Source organism: Rhinoderma darwinii, chromosome 3 (assembly GCF_050947455.1).
Source record: "Rhinoderma darwinii isolate aRhiDar2 chromosome 3, aRhiDar2.hap1, whole genome shotgun sequence".
In the NCBI taxonomy this organism is placed as follows: domain Eukaryota; kingdom Metazoa; phylum Chordata; class Amphibia; order Anura; family Rhinodermatidae; genus Rhinoderma; species Rhinoderma darwinii.
In genome coordinates this window covers 245,492,855-245,513,452 of record NC_134689.1, presented here as the reverse complement: position 1 = coordinate 245,513,452, position 20,598 = coordinate 245,492,855, and the positions used below count along the sequence as shown (strand labels likewise).

Here is a 20,598-nt window from a genome sequence, read left to right as displayed (position 1 = left end):
ATTTTCAAAACGGACTTGAGGACTTCAGCTTTGTTGCAGCTCGTTTTTTGGGGCCATCTTTCTCCTGTCTTCATTCATAGGGGTACACAGCTCCAAGGGTCTGATAGACCAGCTTTTTGGCTGTTTGTTTGTTTCTTGTTCTCCCCCAAGGGTTCATTTTATTCTCCAGACATTACTATTTATTTTCTCCTCCTGTCATGTCTTCTCCTTGGGAGGATGTTACCAAGCAGCAGATAGGCAAGGCTACTTTTTATGCCTGTGGTGGTTGTGATATAAGGTTTGCTAGCGGCCAGCCTACCCCATAGTTCCCGCAGTGCTTGCTATCCAGGGCCCCCCAGATGGATCCCCCTTAGGATTTAGCACCCATTAAATGGGCGATGTCCCCTAGGGCCAGAGCAAAAGCCATTTCCAGTCTATCCCAGTCCCTGGTACAGTTTTTGGAGCGTTTGCCTACAAACGCTGCATCTGAGCTCAGGGCCTTTCCTTCCTTTCCTTTGATAATACTTGGTCTACTTAACGCAGTAGATCCCATAAGAAGCCTAGGGGTGTTTAGGACAGGTCTCTCTCCTGAGTGATCCCGCTGCAGTCTTTTAATGATCTGGTTGCCTCCAATGTGGATTAGTCTCTTTCCTCACGTATCTTCAGATTCAGTCGCTAATAAAAAAAAAAAAAAAGTTAAATACAGAATTTTTTTTTTTATTTTTTATTTTTTTCCAATATATAAAAAAAAAATACCCTTTTCCCATTTCCCCCCAATAATATAACAATATAACATTATTTAACCCACCCGGTAAACATCGTTAAAAATATAAAATAAATGAAAACGCGTTTTTTGGTCACAACAATTCCCACAGAAAATGGAATAAAAAGTGATCAAAAAGTCTCATGTACCCCAAAATGGTACCAATACAAATGATAGCTCGCCCCGCAAAAAATAGGCCCTCTTACTGTTCAATTGACGGGAAAAAAAAGTTATGGCTCTCAGAATATAGCGACAAAATACAAAATTTTATTTAAAATTTTTTTTTTTTCTTTTGTAAAACATAAAAGAAAAAACGATATAAATTTTTTAACGCCATAAACTTATTGACCCGCAGAAAGTAAGTTAACATGCCATTTTTACTGCACGGTGAACACCATAAAAATGAATCACCCCTTCCCCGCAAAAAAAATATATGGAGGAATCAGGTTTTTTTTCCAATTCCACCCCACAAGGAAATCTTCTCCAGTTTCTAATTACATTATATGGTACAATAAATGGTAGCTATGAAGGTCTACAACTTATCCTCAAAAAACAAGCCCTCATACGGCTATATCGATGGAAAAATAAAAAAGTTATGGCTTTTGGAAGGTGGGGAGGAAAAAACTAAAGTCAAAATCCAAAAAATGGCTGCGGTGGGGAGGGGTTAATAACCAAGGAGTGAAAACATCAGATATCTTGCTTATAACCGCGCAGATACTTTGTTTCCTTTTTAGGAGGCTTTGGTCTCATTGTGGTCTGTCTACTTTTGTGGATCCGCCTATTGCTAGGCTATCAAGGACCACTACTCTTCGTCTGACTGAGGTGGCTTCTCTCAGCGAGGATCGATTTTCAAGCTAAATCTGTTTTGTTGCTGCAGGTTTCACTCTGCGTCCGACCTTTTCATCTGCCTGAGTGAGCAAGGTCTGCTCCATATGGGGGAAGCAGTGGTATCCTTTCGGGAGTGCCGCAGCAGCAGTTAATTTAACTTTGTTCTCAGGCAGTCTATGCTTTGGAGTTTCTTTTTGAGTCAACCCTGTTCATTCTATTGCCATCCGGCGCTCGGGTTTGGGTTACAGAAAAAGCATCCAAGAAGGCCCTGGTTGGCTTTTTTTTTCGTGGGTGGTGGGCTTTTTGGTAAACGTCTGGATGAGAGAATTTCTGTGACTACAGGTGGTAAGAGCTCTTTTACCTCAGAACTGCCCTCCCTGTAGGAGGCCTTCTCTCTGGTCGCACTGTTTTGCTTCTTTCCTTATGTCTCCTTGCTGAGATCATTTTCTTTCAAACAAGACAGGAGAATGAACTAGACTAACGACTCCAGATGACCATCTTTCAAGCCTAGACCGACTTGGCAGATGCTGCCCAGGCCCCCCTTTAACAAGACCCTTTCAGCATGAGGGTGTCTCCCCAATCGCGATGGATGTCCTAATGGTGGGGGTGGCGGCGGCAGCAGCAGCAGCAGCAGCAATGTTTCCTTTCAGAAAAAGTCATGTGGATGATGCCTAGGTTCGAGAGATGGTGTCTACGGGATTCAAGATTCTTTCTCTACTCCACCTCGCACTCTGGATCAAGCTTTTGTGGCTTTTCCTAGGCAGTTTGTTACGTTCTTCTGCTGAGTCTTGTTACAGTACTCAAGAAGAACAAGGTTCTTAGTACAATCCTAGACTTAAATGTGAACGAAGCCGTTCAATTTCCTTGATCGTTTCGCATGAAATCCTTAAAGGAGTCATGATTTTTTTTTTTTTTTGTGTTTTAATATATTTTAAATATTCTATTTCATTTGTTTATTTTTTCACATAATATATTTTTTTTATTTACACTTTTTTTACTTTACTGTGTCCTGCCACTTTTTATTGCATCTGTGTATGTATTTCTTCATCTGTGTATGTGTCGTAGTCTATGGCAGCTACAGGCCATAGGAGATGGGTTCGGCTTCCGTCCCGATCTCCTAAGCTTCTGCCGTTCTAACTCTGAATGCCACAGAGCACAGAGCATGCACAGTTCAGAGCGACCCAGCATAGAAGCTGGTTTGTTGGGGGAAAGCTGGTGCCATTTTGGTGAAGGTAAGGTGCGTGTGTGTGCGGGTTGTTTTTTGGGCGGAATTTGCGCGTGGAGCGGCTACCTCTTCATGTTTGAGAGGTGTGTGGGTGCGTGTGTAGGGGATGTGTGTGTGGGGGGGAGCGGGTGTGTGTGTGTGTGTGTGTGTGGGGGGGGAGCGGGTGTGTGTGTGTGTGGGGGGGGAGCGGGTGTGTGTGTGTGTGGGGGGGGAGCGGGTGTGTGTGTGTGTGTGTGTGTGTGTGTGTGTGTGTGGGGGGGGGAGCGGGTGTGTGTGTGTGTGGGGGGGGGGAGCGGGTGTGTGTGTGTGTGTGTGGGGGGGGGGAGCGGGTGTGTGTGTGTGGGGGGGAGCGGGTGTGTGTGTGTGTGGGGGGGAGCGGGTGTGTGTGTGTGTGGGGGGGAGCGGGTGTGTGTGTGTGTGGGGGGGGGGAGCGGGTGGGTGTGTGTGTGTGTGTGTGGGGGGGGGAGCGGGTGGGTGTGTGTGTGGGGGGGGGGGGAGCGGGTGTGTGTGTGTGTGGGGGGGGGGAGCGGGTGGGTGTGTGTGTGTGTGGGGGGGGGGGGAGCGGGTGTGTGTGTGTGTGGGGGGGGGGGAGCGGGTGTGTGTGTGTGTGTGTGTGTGGGGGGGGGGAGCGGGTGTGTGTGTGGGGGGGGGAGCGGGTGTGTGTGTGTGTGTGTGGGGGGGGGGGAGCGGGTGGGTGTGTGTGTGTGTGTGTGTGGGGGGGGGGAGCGGGTGTGTGTGTGGGGGGGGGAGCGGGTGTGTGTGAGGGGGTGTAGAGCGGGTGTGTGTGAGGGGGTGTGTATATATATATATAATATATATGGGTTGTGTGGGGGGGGAGCATCTATGTGGGGGGGATGGGGTGTGTGTGGGGGGTCCGGGTGTGTGGAGTGTTTGCGGAGCGGCTGCGTGTGTGGGGGTGAGCTCCATGATGCGCCAGAATTATTAACTATTAATATTTCTGGTGCACTCTATGTTCCGTGCGCCACAATAGAAACTACAGTTCATGGACATCTAGTTTCTATTGCAGCGCAGGGGAGACGGCAAAACATTTCTGTAGGTGAGTATAAGATTTTTTTGTGTTTCATATTACTAACTTTTTTTTATTTTTGGTTTGCATGTTCTGCTGGACCTATTGGACTACGTCGTAGATTCATTGAACTACAACGATGATTTAAGTTTTCTTATTCCTTCTAATACTTTATTAGCACCATAGTAATGGCAGTTGTCTGTTTGACGACGTCCATTACTAAGGCAGAGCTTAGTGTTAGCCAGTTAAAAGGCTGCAACAAACCCCCCATTGTTACTCTGGTACCCACCGCCACCAGGGGTATCGAGAAGAGCCGGATACAATCCAGTACCAGAGTATATGTAGTGACGGTCGGGCACTGGGACGGCCGCAGGCTGGTATTAGTCTGGGAAGGGCCAAAAACAGTGGCCCTTGCCACGCTTGTAATGCTTGGCTGCGGCTGCTTTATTGTATCTGGCTGGTTATGAAAATGGGGGGGGACCCCTATGTTTAAAAAAATATATAAAAATCAATAAATGACGCCGGGTCCCCCATATTCATAACCAGCCAGATAAAATAACGCAGCCGCAGCCTATTACTCGGTTCTTCTCGGTATCATGTTGGCGGTGGGTACTGGGGTAATAATGGGGGGCTAGCCTTTTTATTGGCTAACACTAAGCTCGACCTTAGTAATGGACATCGTCAAACAGACAACTGCCATTACTAAGGCGCTAATAAAGTATTAAAAGTAGAGACATAACTTCTTGTTCACAAAGTTTTTTGACGAGAAAACCGCGGCAGAATCCGTGTCGTAAAACCCCTGAAATCACCCTGCATTGATTTCAATGTGAGGCAGAGGCGTCCTCTTCCCATCGGCTTTTGGCCGCTCGCAGGGAAGAAAATCGGCGTTTCCTTTCTTGCCACGGCTTCCACCTCTGACCTATTGACATTAATGGGAGGCAAAGAAAATGTTTCCATGTAGTTTCCATGTGTTTTTTGCCGCGCTTTTTGCCTGCGGTCCTTGCGTTCACTTCAATGGCCACGGGCGAAAACTGCCGCGAAAACCGGGCAAAAAAAAGCGCAAGCAGTGCAAAAAATAAAATAAAAAAAACTCCCCTACAGCAGACATCTGTCTTTTCCCCTGCGCTGCTATAGAATCTAGACGTCAATTAAAAATAATTCACTTAGGGCATGTTCACACGGCGTCCGATACACTAGAATTTCTTGTGAATCGCTTTTTCGGCATTTTGTGCGCACTTTTTACACGCTTACATAATTAGGATTCCCACTGACTATGAAAACATTTGGCGCATTTTACGCACTAAAGAATCGACCCGACACCTCTTTGTTACGCAACGCGGTTTTTTTCAAACGCTTGCTTAAAAAGCTCATTGTATGTTCTAATGACTCGCTTTCCCATTGATGTAAATGGGATGCTTAAAGGGAAGGTGTCATGATTTTTTTTTTTTTTATAATATTGCTTTTAGTATGATATTAAAATAAATTGTATTTATTTGTGTTCTACTTATTTATTTATTTTTTCTTACTTTTACTTCTCTATGGGGGCTGCCGTTTTTTTTTTTCATCTCTCTGTCAATTAACGACACATACAGAGATGGAATACGGCACATACATCCCCATAGAGATATTCGAACGGGAGCCGTTCCATTCACTGCAGCGTACGCCGACTGTGTGGGAACGGCGCATGCGCCGCTCCCACACAGACCAAAACGAAGCTCGTTAGCAGAGCGAAAATCTGCACCATTTTCATGTGGACCGGAAGTTGCTGCCGGACAGTCAGATGATGACTTCCGGCCACGGCTTCCGGCCATATCTGCAAGGAAGCGAAGACGCAAGGAATAGGAGCGGAGGCGGCGGCTGCGGCGGCAGGAGCAGGTAAGTAATGTTTGTGTATGTGATGTGTGTATTATGTTCGTGTTATACTGTCTGATTAGCACTGTATCTAATCCTCCTACACTGTGCATTCGCTCAGAAAATGGCGGCACACAGTGTAGGAGGTTTGAAGATTCAACCCCCTCCTTCTCCTGGCACTTGCCAGAATAAGGGAGGGGGGATTGTGTCAGGACACTAGAGCGAGTGTGTCTACCCCAAATTTGCATCATAAAGCAATGAGGTTGCTTTACCACATTGACCATGCTGCAATTTTGGCAACGGCTCCCTCTAGTGACCAGCACATGGAAATCTTATAAATTAGAATCTAATTTATAATATTTCCTGACTTGTGAAAAAATTAAAACAATGTGTAATCACTTAAATAATGAACTATAAAAGAAAAAAAAGAAAAATATTTCTAGCGACACATTCCCTTTAAGTTGACGCAATTTTGTGCGCGTTTTTTTTGGCATGTAAGTAGGACTCCCATTGACTATATGGGAACATTTGGTGCATTTTACATGCGAAAATTGACCCGACGCTGCTTTTTATCCCGCAACGTGATTTTTAATAACACTCGAGTAAAAAAGTGCGTTGTATGTACTAACGGTGGACTTTCCGATTGATGTAAATTGGGAGGCTTAATCAAGCGGTTTTTGATGCGTTTTTCGTCACATAAAATGCGTTGAAGCGCGTAGGATATACACCGTGTGAGCCGGTCAACTGAAAAGTCATTCACTACAAGGTCTTCCCTTTTGACTTTCATGATTCTTAGGGTATGTCCACACACCGTGACCAAAACGTCTGAAAATACGGAGCTGTTTTCAGACGAAAACAGCTCCTGATTTTCAGATGGTTTTTGTATCAACTCACGTTTTTCGCTGCGTATTTTACGGCCGTTATTGGAGCTGTTTTTCAATGGAGTCAATGAAAAACTGCTCCAAAAACGTCCCAAGAAGTGACATGCACTTCTTTTTCGCGGGCGTCTTTTTACGCGCCGTATTTTGACAGCAACATAAAATTACACGAAAGCAATGGGCAAATGTTTGTAGGCGTATTAGGGGTGTTTTTTCAGGCGTAATTTGAGGCGTAAAACGCCCGATTTACGTCTGGAAACACTGCGTGTGAACATACCCTTAGGCCTGATTCACACGAGCGTATATTACGTCCGTGTGACGGACGTCACACGGACCTATGTTTTTCAATGGGGCTGTTGTTTCAAAGTACTGTGTGAAGGGTCCGTTCAAGAATAGAACATGTCCTATTATGTACCGGTTTCACAGATCCATATACTCAAGTCTATGGGGATCCGTGAAAACAGAACCCATATTGGGGGCACCTCGGACCTGAAAAACTTCACATTTTGCATGTCTGAGTTTCCCCACGTTCGTGTGAATCTAACCTTAGCCTTTTGGTGTGTGCTAGAGCTGCTGTGATCAGCACATTCTGCAATTGTACAATCTCTTCAAATTTCCAAGCATTGTCTCCATTTTTGAAGACACCTTTTCCTGGCTTGTGGCCAAAAATAGAGATGGGGGGGGAGTCAGCCTCCCACATTTACAGCAGCTGTGAGTCAGGTTGCTTTGCTTCATTCATCTTGCTGTAATTCCCACTGCTGGCCAACATAGAAAACATGTCAAATTATTTAATGATTATTTTTAATACTTCCTAGTAACTTGCTAAAAAAAAATTTTTAATTTGCGAAACATTCCCTTTAAGATTGGTCATCGCTTCTCGGTACGGACGCAGAGAAAGCTTTCGATAGGGTCTGTTGGGAGTACATGAGAGCTACCTTACTTAAAGAGGCTCTGTCACCAGATTTTGCAACCCCTATCTGCTATTGCAGCAGATCGGCGCTGCAATGTAGATTACACTAACGTTTTTAATTTTTTAAAAACGAGCATTTTTGGCCAAGTTATGACCATTTTTGTATTTATGCAAATGAGGCTTGCAAAAGTCCAAGTGTGCGTGTTTAAAGTAAAAGTCCAACTGGGCGTGTATTATGTGCGTACATCGGGCGTTTTTACTACTTTTACTAGCTGGGCGTTCTGACGAGAAGTATCATCCACTTCTCTTCAGAACGCCCAGCTTCTGGCAGTGCAGATCTGTGACGTCACTCACTTCCTGCCCCAGGTCCTGCATCGTGTCGGCCACATCGGCACCAGAGGCTACAGTTGATTCTGCAGCAGCATCAGCGTTTGCAGGTAAGTAGCTACATCGATTTACTTGCAAACGCTGATGCTGCTGCAGAATCAACTGTAGCCTCTGGTGCCGATGTGTCCTCGCTCGTCCGACACGATGCAGGACCTGGGGCAGGAAGTGAGTGACGACACAGCATGATCTCTCGAGAACACGCTGTGTGTCTGCACTGCCAGAAGCTGGGCGTTCTGAAGAGAAGTGGATGATACTTCTCGTCAGAACGCCCAGCTAGTAAAAGTAGTAAAAACGCCCCGATGTACGCACATAATACACGCCCAGTTGGACTTTTACTTTAAACACGCCCACTTGGACTTTTGCAAGCCTCATTTGCATAAATACAAAAATGGTCATAACTTGGCCACAAATGCTCGTTTTTTAAAAATAAAAACGTTACTGTAATCTACATTGCAGCGCCAATCTGCTGCAATTGCAGATAGGGGTTGCAAAATCTGGTGACAGAGCCTCTTTAAGTTTAATTTCCCTCCTCTGTTTATTAATGCCATATTTTCTTTGTATGCTTCCCCGTCCGCTAGAATTCAAGTGAATGGCTCTTTGTCAGACTACTTTTCTATAACGAATGGGACCCGCCAAGGTTGCCCCTTGTCTCCATCTCTGTTTTGTATGGTGATGGAGACACTGCTTGCGAAATTGCGACAGACCGATGATATTGAAAGTCTGCGGATGGGGAATCATACTCCTAAATTGGCAGCCTTTGCGGATGACTTTATATTGATGGTCACGAATCCTCTTGTAGCCTTTCCACGGATAATAGATGTCTTTACTAATTTTGGAGCGATTTCTAATTTTAAAATGAATTATGACAAATCAGAGGCTCTAGGTGTTAATTTACCTGTTGCTCAGCTTTTGGCTTTGAAATCTATTTCTCCTTTTAAGTGGCCTTCTAATGCTATTAAATATTTGGGGATAATGATTTCAGCTGATATGTCCCAACTTTTTTCACTTCATTTTAAACCTCTTCTTTCAAAAACCCATAAATTTCTTTCCCAACTGAACATTCCTTATGTCTCTTGAATAGGACGAAAGAATTTAATTGCTACTTATGTGCTCCCACAGATCCTATACATGATGCAGAGTCTTCCTATTGAGTTTCCATCTAGTTTTTTTTCAATAGTTTTAAAAGTCTTTTCATTAAATTCTTATGGAACGGGAAACATTCCCGATTTGGCTTATCGGCTCCTTACATTTAAAAAGATACAAGGAGGGATGGCATTACCTGACTTAAGGACATATTACGAAGTGGTCCAATTATCTCGTTGGTCACAATTAGCCAATATGTCTTTAGAGGCTCTTCATTTGGACATGGAAAGAGTGCTCCTCTCAGAGGATTTCTCTCACTTGCTGTGGGTGAAACCGTTACCTTCACAGAAGGTTTTGATTAGTATTCTGACTCGGGGAATGCTTAAGGTTTGTCAGAGATCGGGTGCTCTGGCCATGTCTAGTGGAGGTCTCTCTTCACTGGCTCCGTTGGCTGTAATGCCACATTTTGTTAATAAAGCGCAAAATGTTTGTTCTTCGACATCAATTCCATTTTAACTCCGTATGTCGTAAATTTCTGTCAACTAGACCAGTCTCGTACCCTGATCCCACGTGGCTAGAAAATTATTCTCTTCTACCCAATTATCCATCTAGACCTCTGTCTAAGATACATTCGGGTCTCCTCCTACAACAGGCTCCATCTAGACCATACTTCATTAGAGAGTGGGAATGTGAGTTAGGCTTTACTCTATCGCAAACAGAGATTGATTTGGTACTATTTCATTCGCATGGGTTCTCTAGATGTGTGAGGTATAAGGAAAATTCGTATAAATTAGTTACGAGGTGGTATCGTACACCCGCTTATCTTTATAAAATACATCTTGCTGGTACGGATGTTTGTTGGAGATGTGGCCTCGGGACGGGGACACTTTCACACATATGGTGGTTTAGCCCTAACGTTAAGAATTTCTGGAAGGAGGTGGAAAAGGCTATTGCAAGTATTACAGGGAACAATATCCGGTTGACTCCGGAATTGGTATTGCTGTGGCTACCGATGAAAGATTTAGTGCCCACGAAAAAGAACTTGATTTGCTTTCATGATATCCACTGCAAAACTTCTGATTCCTTTATATTGGAGGAAAGCGGACCCACCTATGATAGTTATGGTGGTCTAAAATGCATCAACTTTATAGACTTGAGGAGTTGGTTGGCTGGAACACTTTCACAAGGGATAGCTTTCTTAAAGTATGGCAACCTTGGAAACAATATCTAGAACATTTGCCTAGTGGTGGGAGTAGGGGGACCGTTGTTTCTTCCTAGGGGATTGGCTAGTGGTATTCATATTTAAGGAGGACCTTTCTAGGTTAAGTAAATAATACTTAAGGGATAGATGATTGATTAATTTCTATTTCATTTTTCTTATTTTGGATGTGTTATGGGACGTTACAAATTGCTTATACTCAATACTTTCCCACCACCTGGGAAGCTGTGTCTCTTATTCTGTGTTCATTCTTTTGTGTTATTTTCTTTTCTTTTCCTTTGTTTTATTTCATTAGGTCATTATTATGTGATCATCATTCAGTGGTTTATAATATCTGGATTACGAAATTAGATGAGATAATTTGGAGGAGGTGCTATTTGGTCCACTCTTTGTTTTGCCTGTCTTTGAATTTTATTATTATTTTACTCTTATGCTGATGTCGGGATTTATCCCATATGCTCTTAGACGATATGTCCAATGTTTTCTGATTTATGTAAATTCAATGTATTGTGAGATTGTTATCACGTTGGATGTCAGTTCTTCCGTTTTCTTTGTATGTTAAAACATTTGATAAAAGAGAATTTATAAAAAAAAAATGATTGGTCATCGCATTGCTGGAACAGGGAGAATTCCTCTCTTCTATCGTTGGTTTTCCGAACTCACACTGTTCAGGCTACATGGTTGCAGGAAGAAAGGTCCTTGCAGATTAACCTGTTGGAATTAAGGGCAATATTCGTGGCCCTCCTTCTGGACTCCTCTTCTTCATGGTTGGCCGTCAGGATCCTGACCGACAACTCCACGGCGGTTGCTTATCTAAACCACCAGAGTGGTACCTGGAGTCGAGAAACTGGTGGAAGAGTCTCTGATCCTACTATGGGTGGAGACACATATTCCAATGCTGTCAGTGGTCCTCATACCAGGAGTGGACAATTGGGCTGCAGATTTTCTAAGCCGAGAAAACTAGGCCCAGGAGAGTGGTCTCTTTACCCAAGGGTATTTCACCAACTGTGCCAGAGGTGTGGCTACCCAGATGTGGATCTCTTTTGCATCCTGTCTCAACCACAGTATTCCAACCTACGTGGCCAGGGCATGGGATCCCAAGGCTATCTCAGTCGACGTGCTGGTCACTCCAGGGAGAGCGTTCTATTTTCTGTCTCTTTCCTCCACTTACCCTCATGTCCAAAGTGCTCAAGAGGGAGAGCTTGTTCCCGCCATTCTGGTGGCTCCAGCCAGGCTATGCCTTTCAAGGTACGTAGATCTGATCTACCTTCTCACGGACGTGCCATGCTATCTTCTGCTTCTTCCCGAGGTTCGTTAATCCATCCCACTTTATCTCAGATACATTTAACGGCGTGGATGTTGAAGCAGAGGTTCTGAGGGCTCAGGGTCTCTCTGAGCCATTCCTCCAGATGATGTTTAAGGCAAGAGAAACTCAATCAGCCAAGGTGTTCCACCATATGTGGAAGGCTTTATTTCCGCCGGTGTGACCACAATATTTTCCATCCTTTTAAATGTTCCACATCTAGAGCCCTGTCTGTCCTTCAATCAGGCCTTGAACGGGGGCTTCCCTCTCTGCTCTATCCATTCTTTATCAGAGAACTTTTGGTTTTTCATTACCATGTAAAATAATGTTTGCAGTGGGTGGCTCGTGCCTCTTTTCAGACATCACATTGAGCCCTGGGATCTTAATTTAGTTGTCAGAGATCTTCAGGTGATTCCTTTCCAACACTTCTGAGTCGTTTTTATGTGTTTTTATTTTTTATCTTTCTGTAATGTAGCCTCCATCAGGTGGGTTTCTGAACTTGCTTTGGTCATTTTAAAAGGTTAAGGTGGTGTGTTGGGGCCAGTCTGCACATTCCACAATTGCTGTTGGGGCCTCCTAGGTGGTCAGACATCAAGCCTTAGTTGCTCAGGTCTGCAAGGCTGGTACCTGGTCTTTCTGTGCACACTTTCACTAAGTTTTACAAAATAAATTTTATGGCCTTTGCTGATACCATTCTGGTTCGAAGATTGTTGCAGGCAGCTGTGTGTTAGACGGATTCCATAGCTGTACTTTTAATTTGTTTTTCCTACCCTCTGGGATGGTTTTAGGACATCCTATTGTGCTGCCCCCTCCCCCAATGATTGACAAGAAAACATGATTTTTGTACTCTGCGTAAAATCAATTTCTCGTTAAATCCATTGAGTGACACAGATCCAACCCTCTTACTTTTTAGTCCTTTTACTCTAGGCCTGGGACCTGTAGTTCTTTTTGGTTTTATTCCAGGACTGTGGACATGTTTTTATATTCTTTTTGCTTTTGTACAAACCGAATTAGGCCCTGTTCACTTCTGCGTTGGCTCTTCCATTTTAACGGATCCATAAAATTTCATGGAAACTAATGCAAAAAACTATGCCAAACTGAAAAAAACAGAAGGTACACTTTCATTTTTTTTATTTTTTTACGACTCTGCCCGCCGGATCCTTTAGCTAAACTGAAATTTTACCTTCTGTGTGTTTCAGCTTGGCATCCGTTATACACTGTTTTCAATGGATCTGTTTTTTTCTGTATTTATTTACTTTTCCTTTTTTGGATGTAGGAAGTGATGGGCATGCACATTAGAAAAAAAATGGATCTGTTAAACGGAATAAATAACGAATACGATTGGAAGACATTTCGTTTGTATCGGTCATTCATTTACTTAATTAAAAAAGACGGAATGCCCCTTTCCGTCCTTGTGGTCCGTCAAAATAGTGCAGCAGATTACGTTATTGTTTCCTACAATAAGTCGGAAACCCAAGGGAACATAGTCAAACTGAGGCTAAAAAAACACTCTTTGAAATAAATACATACTTTGATGGAAATGTTTTTCTGTTCCTTTTAAGCTGAGAAAAAGAAATAAACCGCTTGTACAAAGACACTTGCACGTATGGACAATAAAGAGTACAGGAATTTTCAAAATATGAGAGAGCGTATATACATAGAAAGCATCAGAAGGTTACATCAATTGTCACAATGAGTAGTATTCACAGTTAGAAAATCCCAACTGTAAACATTCATGGTACCCTACTGCAATTCGCTAGCCAGGAGCTAAGTGATGTCAGGGTGTGTTGTATCAATGGTGAGGAGCACCAAGGGCCCTATACCTTTTTGAGAATTTTTGGGGGCACCCTCTATATTTTTATACACAATGTGCTCATAGGGGATAGTCTCGTTGACCGGTTTCATTCACTGGATCTTCTCGCATCCACTTCAAGGCTATAATTTTTTTTCTTATAGAACAAAGATTCTTGCAGAAGTATACACACCTGATGAGACCAGGTAGATATCCAGTAAACCCAAAAGGCAAACCCGAGGGGTGTGGGATATAGGAGACATAGTGATCGTAGATAACACATTGACAACCTCTCTCCAAAAGGCCTGAATATCGGAGCAGTCCCAGGCCATGTGCCAAAAGTCTTCATCTTCCCTCGAGTATTACACAACTATTTACATTGACAGGACATATTGATAGATTCATACAGCAGTATATGGTTAGATACATTCTCTTATGAGAAGTCATTCCCTATACGCAGGGTTAGACAAATTTGTTGTCTTGTCCAGTATATATGACTTAAAGGGAACCTGTCACCAGCATTTCACCTATTGAAGTTGACTTATCCCTCACTGGCCGCTGCTTTCAAAAGTTCATTGCCGTTATCCCCTCTCCTAAACTCCTCCTCCTACTGTAAATAACGGTCTGCAAAATTTTGCGCCTTTTATTGTAATAATCTGGTGTCCCTTTGTGCGCACACACCAGAAGAGGACATCAATGCACGAGCGCAGGATTTTGTGTGCTGGGGGAAGGCGAGGAGCTGACAATCAAAATTAGGAGGTGGGGTAAATTCGGAAAGACTTGAGGAATGAAGATATGACTCTTTTCAAACGAAGATCTGACTCTTTTCTGCTCATTAGCATACGGTGCGGGAACACCAAATAACTGAATACTAAAGCTACAGAGCCGACTATGAAGACAATTATAGGTTATATAGAAATGATTTTTCACCTACTACCACCTGGTATTGCTGGTGTAATAGGTGAAATGCTGGTGACAGGTTCCCTTTAATGTTCCTGCAAAGATATGCCCTTCTGGATTGATATTGTTTTATGATGGGACATTAAAGTTGATGCCCAAAACCAGATTCATAAACGCGGATCACTGTCACCAAATAATGTCAAATTCTGGCAGTGAAGTCCATAAAAAGAAAATCAAAAAGATTTTCACTGTAATGAAGTATATCAGACTTGCAGTGTTGTAAGACGCCATCCTGATCCATGTGGTTTGGCTAGTTTCCCTATATCTGTAATGGTCATTATGCTCTCCTGCTAGCTATTGATTAAAAGTACGCTGAACTTTGTCTGGCATGCAGGAGCTAGGAAAACCTTGAGAGTATTTCTGATTGGCTGCAAAGATTGGAATGATTATACGCACTTTAAAGAGTAACTAAACGTTCAATCAACTTTTTATTTTCTAGCAGCATGTGTAATATAAATATATTTTGTAATATACTTTATTAATGAATTTGGCCTCCTTTTTGTGTTGTGTTTTAAATGGCCACTCTGACACTTTTCTACCACATTTTATTTCTTGTATTTCTCCTGTTGCTAGCAGAAATCCGTACACCGTTTGAATGTATCAGTGTACGAATTCTGCTGCCTATGAGTATGGGTGGGTGGTGGCCACATCCTGACGTCAGATGTGCACGTCCCCATCGTGACGTCAGGAAGGTCTCTCTGCCTCTATACACTACACAGTTCTCTAGCAGCAGAGCGCATGGAAGAGACAGTGCGCACTGGTCTCTGTGCCTGGATGATTCTCCCCCTTCCCTCCGGCAAAGACTGTCAGGACACTGTAATCTGAGCTGCTAATTAGCATCAGATAAGACTAAGACTGCTCCATCCGTCCGTCCGTCCGTCCCCCCCCCCAAGCACCCTGCCGTCCTGTCTTATCTTCCCTGCACTTGCCAGGGAAAGTGAAAAGAAAAACTGATTCCTTTCTTCTGGAGTGTGCAGAGATATTTCCATCTCTGTATATAATGTGTTCTGCTGTGCATAGCTCAGTGCTCGCTCACAGTATTGTAGTTATCACCCCAGAGTTCACTGCCCATGAAAGACACAGACAAATCGTAACATCACACATAGTAAGACACGCCCCTAGCAACTGGCCAGAATCAGGAAGTGTGAGAAAATAGATGTGGACGGTTTCACAAGAAAAAGAGCTGCAAAAAAGGTACTTTGAAGTGAAAAAAATTGCTAGGAGTAATGTATTCACAGATGGACATAATAGCAGTTTTTAAATATTTTTTTTTTTTTTGCTAAAGTTTAGCTACGCTTTAAAGGTATCGAAAAAGAGCTGAAAAATCGGAAGCAGAACGCTTCCAAACATCTGCTCATTGATTTCAATTGGAAATACGGCGTAATGTTCAGACAGTGCGTTTTTTACGTGGCCGTTTTTAAAAACAGCGTAAAAACTCCTTGACCTGTTTTTGGAGCAGTTTTTCATTGACTCGGCCGCAAAAAACGCGAGTTGCTTAAAAAAACGGCTGAAAATCAAGAGCTCCATATTTTCAGACTTTTTTTTATTTAGCGTGCGAACATACTGTAAATGTGGCTAATAGATCCAAGTGTAAATTGGGTTGTGGTCCATGTTCATATGATAATAGGAGGACCTGGCACTCTGTATTTATCCCAACTCTTGTTTTCAGGTCCCACATAATAGTTTAGTTATCCGGAAATAGAAAGCACATGTGAATAGCTACGTGAAGAATAATATAGGCTTGGTTATTTTACCTGCTCTTTCTATGTTTTTTTTGCTAATATTATCAAGACCTCTAAATCCTAAATGGCGTTTGAAAGTATAATATAGGGACAGGTCTGCTCTATTAGCCAAAGCGGCACAAAAAATATTGTGCCGTTTGGCTAATAGGAGTATTCAGAAAATACACCGGACTCAAAGTCCGGATTACGGTGTATTGCTGAGGAGTGTTTCCCCACCCCCACCCTCCTCACAGGGATTGACAATCTTCTGTGTATGCAGTAATACAGCAGCCAGCCATCAATCGCTGCCCGGAGGGTAGGTGGGGAGAGCGCTCTCCTTAGATATACACCGGACTCGGAACTAGGAGTCCGCTGTATTCTTTGAACACTTCTATTAGCCCAACGGCATAATATGTTTTTGTTCTACAGTATATTGGCTAATAGGAGAGCAAGCCTGTCCCCATACTATACAGCCATTACATAGGGCAGCATATTTAGCTTAGAGATTGGCTTTATATGCTGCTTTTTATACATATCCATGTCTAATGTTGTTTGGCGTTGCAGTTAAGAAGTGATGTTTTCTATTAGACTATTAAATGTGACCAGTTCATAGTTTATCATATGAATAAAATGTTTTTATACTCCTGCTTAGATGTGGCCAATAGTTTTGTTCTTGGGGAAAATACTTTTTTTGCATTTACCCCATCTGTACGTCCCTATCACCAAGTAATATCAAATTCTCTCTCCCCCACATGTCCTTTTTAAATATTAATACATCCTGCTGTTCTGAGGGCTCGTCACAACAACATACAATCCGTGTCCTTGGGATGAGAAATCTCAGTGGGAGGACACAACACCGTATCCAGCTCCACCAACAATGTCCCAGGTGTAAAGCAGTGGGCTGCCTGGCACAGCTGTCACGCAAATGGCAATTTTATAGTTCCATAGTAATAGAGAACTGGAGCTATGTGCTTCTTAAAGTCGTCACCTTCTAATTGAAGTAAAAGTGCTTGGTGATCTATGGTATTTTCCTCCCTTTTTTTTTTTTTTTGTGGTGTGGTTAATGTGTGTCACATACGGTCTTGAGACAGAAACATGGCATCTGGCTTACTGTTTCATGAAAGACCTTCATACTGGGAAACCTGAAGAATACCCCTGACAGCTTTCCAAATGGATCTCGTTCTTCAGGGAATGAGCAGATGTAGTTGTACAGCCTGTGCCATAATCCTGCTGCTTGTACAATCTAGTTGCTCCTGTTCGGTGAAAATGCCACCAGTCCTTTTAAGTAAGCCTAGACTTTGATCATAATGTCCTCCTACCAGCTGTTTGTGCATTGGCAGCTTCCTCCCCTGCCAGCTGCTGCATTGAACATGTGGCTTTTTTTTTCGTTACCATTTTATTTTTTACAGCTGTGACCGTAATGGGTTCTAGTTGGCTAGAGAGGACACCCCTTGTAATATGCATGAAGATGTTTTTTCTTTCTTTTTTCCTCATCGATGAATGTGAAGTAGGTAACTTGGCAGGATGACGTTTCCTGTACAGACTAGGATGCTGTAAATAGGGGAACCTATTTCTGTTCACTGTTACTTTGGGGTTGCTCCTTGTAATAATTCTATAAAATCAACTGGTGTTATTTTAAACGTGGAACTTAATGTGTCAAATTCACACGCTCGTAGGAAATGCCTTGTGTACTGTGAAGTGTGATGAAACGGTGAAGGTGCTCACTGTCCGAGGCACGTCTTTCGAAGTTGCTCCAATTTCAGGAGGCAGTGCAAGTCTTGATAATGGTAAGTAATTCTCCATCTGTGCATTCTGCATGTAATATACATTATTAAATTAGGAAATAGAAATCTCAATTTAATTGGGTATTCCCCTGAAGGTAAGTTTGGCATATCACTAGCGCATGCCATGACCTCATAATTGGTGAGGGGTTTCAGGCATCTGATTCCCTTTCCGATCACAAGAACGAATCCCTTTTGTCTCGTTCCCTGCACAGCGGGTGGCTGGATGCATCGCTGTTCAGGGAATGAGATGAAGGGGCAAAAAAAGATAAAGAAGCCGCTACTTCTTCATGTGGCTCAGTGGTTAGCACAATTGCCTTGCAGCACTGGGGTCCTGGGTTCAAATCCAACCAAGGACTACATCTGCAGGGAATGTTCTCCCCTGTGTTTTGCGTGGGTTTCCTCCCACACCCCAAAAACATACCAAGAGGGAATTTAGATTGTGAGCCCCAATGGGGACAGTAAAATATAGGACCTCTGTACAGCGCTGCGTAAAATGTTGGCTCTATATAAGAATCTGAAATAAATAAATAAACTTACCATCATGAGAATACCCCTTTACAATTTGAATGTTAACCTATTAAAACCGATGAAGCCCCTATTGGGAAGAGGAGTCCTGGTTGAAGTTTTCTTATCACTTGAAATTTTAAGTTGAAATGGCAAAAATCAACCTAGATTGAATAAAAATAATGGATTTATGAACTTGGAATAGTAAATGAGTACGGCGTGGGGAGCTGGTAGTTCCCGCATCATATAGGATGATTAGGGCATGGACTTAAATAGGCTCTGTCACCAGATTCTCAAATCCCTATCTCCTATTGCATGTGATCGGCGCTGCAATGTAGATAACAGTAATGTGTTTTTTTTTTTTTTAAAAACGTTCATTTTTGGCCAAGTTATGAGCTATTTTATATATATATATATATATATATATATATATATATATATATATATATATATATGCAAATGAGGTTTGAAATGGACAACTGGGCGTTTTTTTTTCGTTATGTCCAACTGGGCGTGTATTGTGTTTTTAACTGGGCGTGTTTGTGTATGACGCTGACCAATCACTGACCAGTCAGCGTCACACACTCCTCTCCATTCATTTACACAGCAGCGATGTGCAGCCACATCATACACGTAAACACGCCCAGTTAAAAACACAATACATGCCCAGTTGTCCATTTCAAACCTCATTTGCATATATATAAAATAGCTCATAACTTGGCCAAAAATGAACGTTTTTAAAAAAACAAAACGTTACTGTTATCTACATTGCAGCGCCGATCACATGCAATAGGAGATAGGGATTTGAGAATCCTCTTTAAGAGCCGTTCCCGCTCCATTCGTAGTGGGCGTCCGCTGTAGAAGCTGGGATTGGAGTGGCGTCCGATCGCTGGCCTAATACTGACTGCGGCACCTAAGTGGTTTTATAGAGTGGGGGGCCGCCCTTTGTAAGCCATGACAACCGGAGGCCCAACAATGACCACAGCCAGGTCTGCCATGTCCAAAAACCTATTAGGCCTGTAACAATGTCGGGCATAATTCATTGCAATGCTGAAGTACTGCAGTGTATAATCTGAGCGATCAAAGGATCGTAGGGTAAGGTCTCTTTGCAGGAATATATATATATATATATATATATATATATATATATATATATATATATATATATATATATATATATATATATTACACTACCGTTCAAAAGTTTGGGGTCACCCAGACAATTTTGTGTTTTTCATGAAAACTCACACTTATATTTAGCAAATGAGTTGCAAAATGACTAGAAAATATAGTCAAGACATTGACAAGGGTTAGAAATAATGATTTTTATTTGAAATAATAATTTTCTCCTTCAAACTGTGCTTTCGTCAAAGAATGCTCCATTTGCAGCAATTACAGCATTGCAGACCTTTGGCATTCTAGCTGTTAATTTGCTGAGGTAAACGGGAGAAATTTCACCCCATGCTTCCAGAAGCCCCTCCCAAAAGTTGGATTAGCTTGATGGGCACTTCTTGCGTACCATACGGTCAAGCTGCTCCCACAACAGCTCTATGGGGTTGAGATCTGGTGACTGCGCTGGCCACTCCATTACAGATAGAATACCAGCTGCCTGCTTCTTCCCTAAATAGTTCTTGCATAATTTGGAGGTGTGCTTTGGGTCATTGCCCTGTTGTAGGATGAAATTGGCTCCAATCAAGCGCTGTCCACAGGGTATGGCATGGCGTTGCAAAATGGAGAGATAGCCTTCCTTATTCAAAATCCCTTTTACCTTGTACAAATCTCCCACTTTACCAGCACCAAAGCAACCCCAGACCATCATATTACCTCCACCATGCTTGACAGATGGCATCAGGCACTCTTCCAGCATCTTTTCAGTTGTTCTGCGTCTCACAAATGTACTTCTGTGTGATCCAAACACCTAAAACTTCGATTCGTCTGTCCATAACACTTTTTTTTTCCAATCTTCCTCTGTCCAATGTCTGTGTGCTTTTGCCCATATTAATCTTTTCCTTTTATTAGCCAGTCTTAGATATGGCTTTTTCTTTGCCACTCTGCCCTGAAGGCCAGCATCCCGGAGTCGCCTCTTCACTGTAGACGTTGACACTGGCGTTTTGCGGGTACTATTTAATGAAGCTGCCAGTTGAGACCTGTGAGGCGTCTATTTCTCAAACTAGAGACTCTAATGTACTTGTCTTGTTGCTCAGTTGTGCAGCGGGGCCTCTCACTTCTCTTTCTACTCTGGTTAGAGCCTGTTTGTGCTGTCCTCTGAAGGGAGTAGTACACACCGTTGTAGGAAATCTTCAGTTTCTTGGCAATTTCTCGCATGGAATATCCTTCATTTCTAAGAACAAGAATAGACTGTCGAGTTTCACATGAAAGCTCTC

The 20,598-nt window shown here is 42.8% G+C and overlaps 1 protein-coding gene across 1 annotated transcript in view; it reads left to right on the top strand.

Moving 5' to 3' along the window:
- Window positions 1-20,598, top strand: part of ETFA (electron transfer flavoprotein subunit alpha) — a 55,706-nt gene that overhangs the window by 10,995 nt on the left and 24,113 nt on the right. Inside the window, exon 6 of the mRNA XM_075857643.1 lies at window positions 17,603-17,713. Coding sequence (XP_075713758.1) covers window positions 17,603-17,713 — 111 coding nt within the window. The remainder of the gene's footprint in view (window positions 1-17,602; window positions 17,714-20,598) is intronic.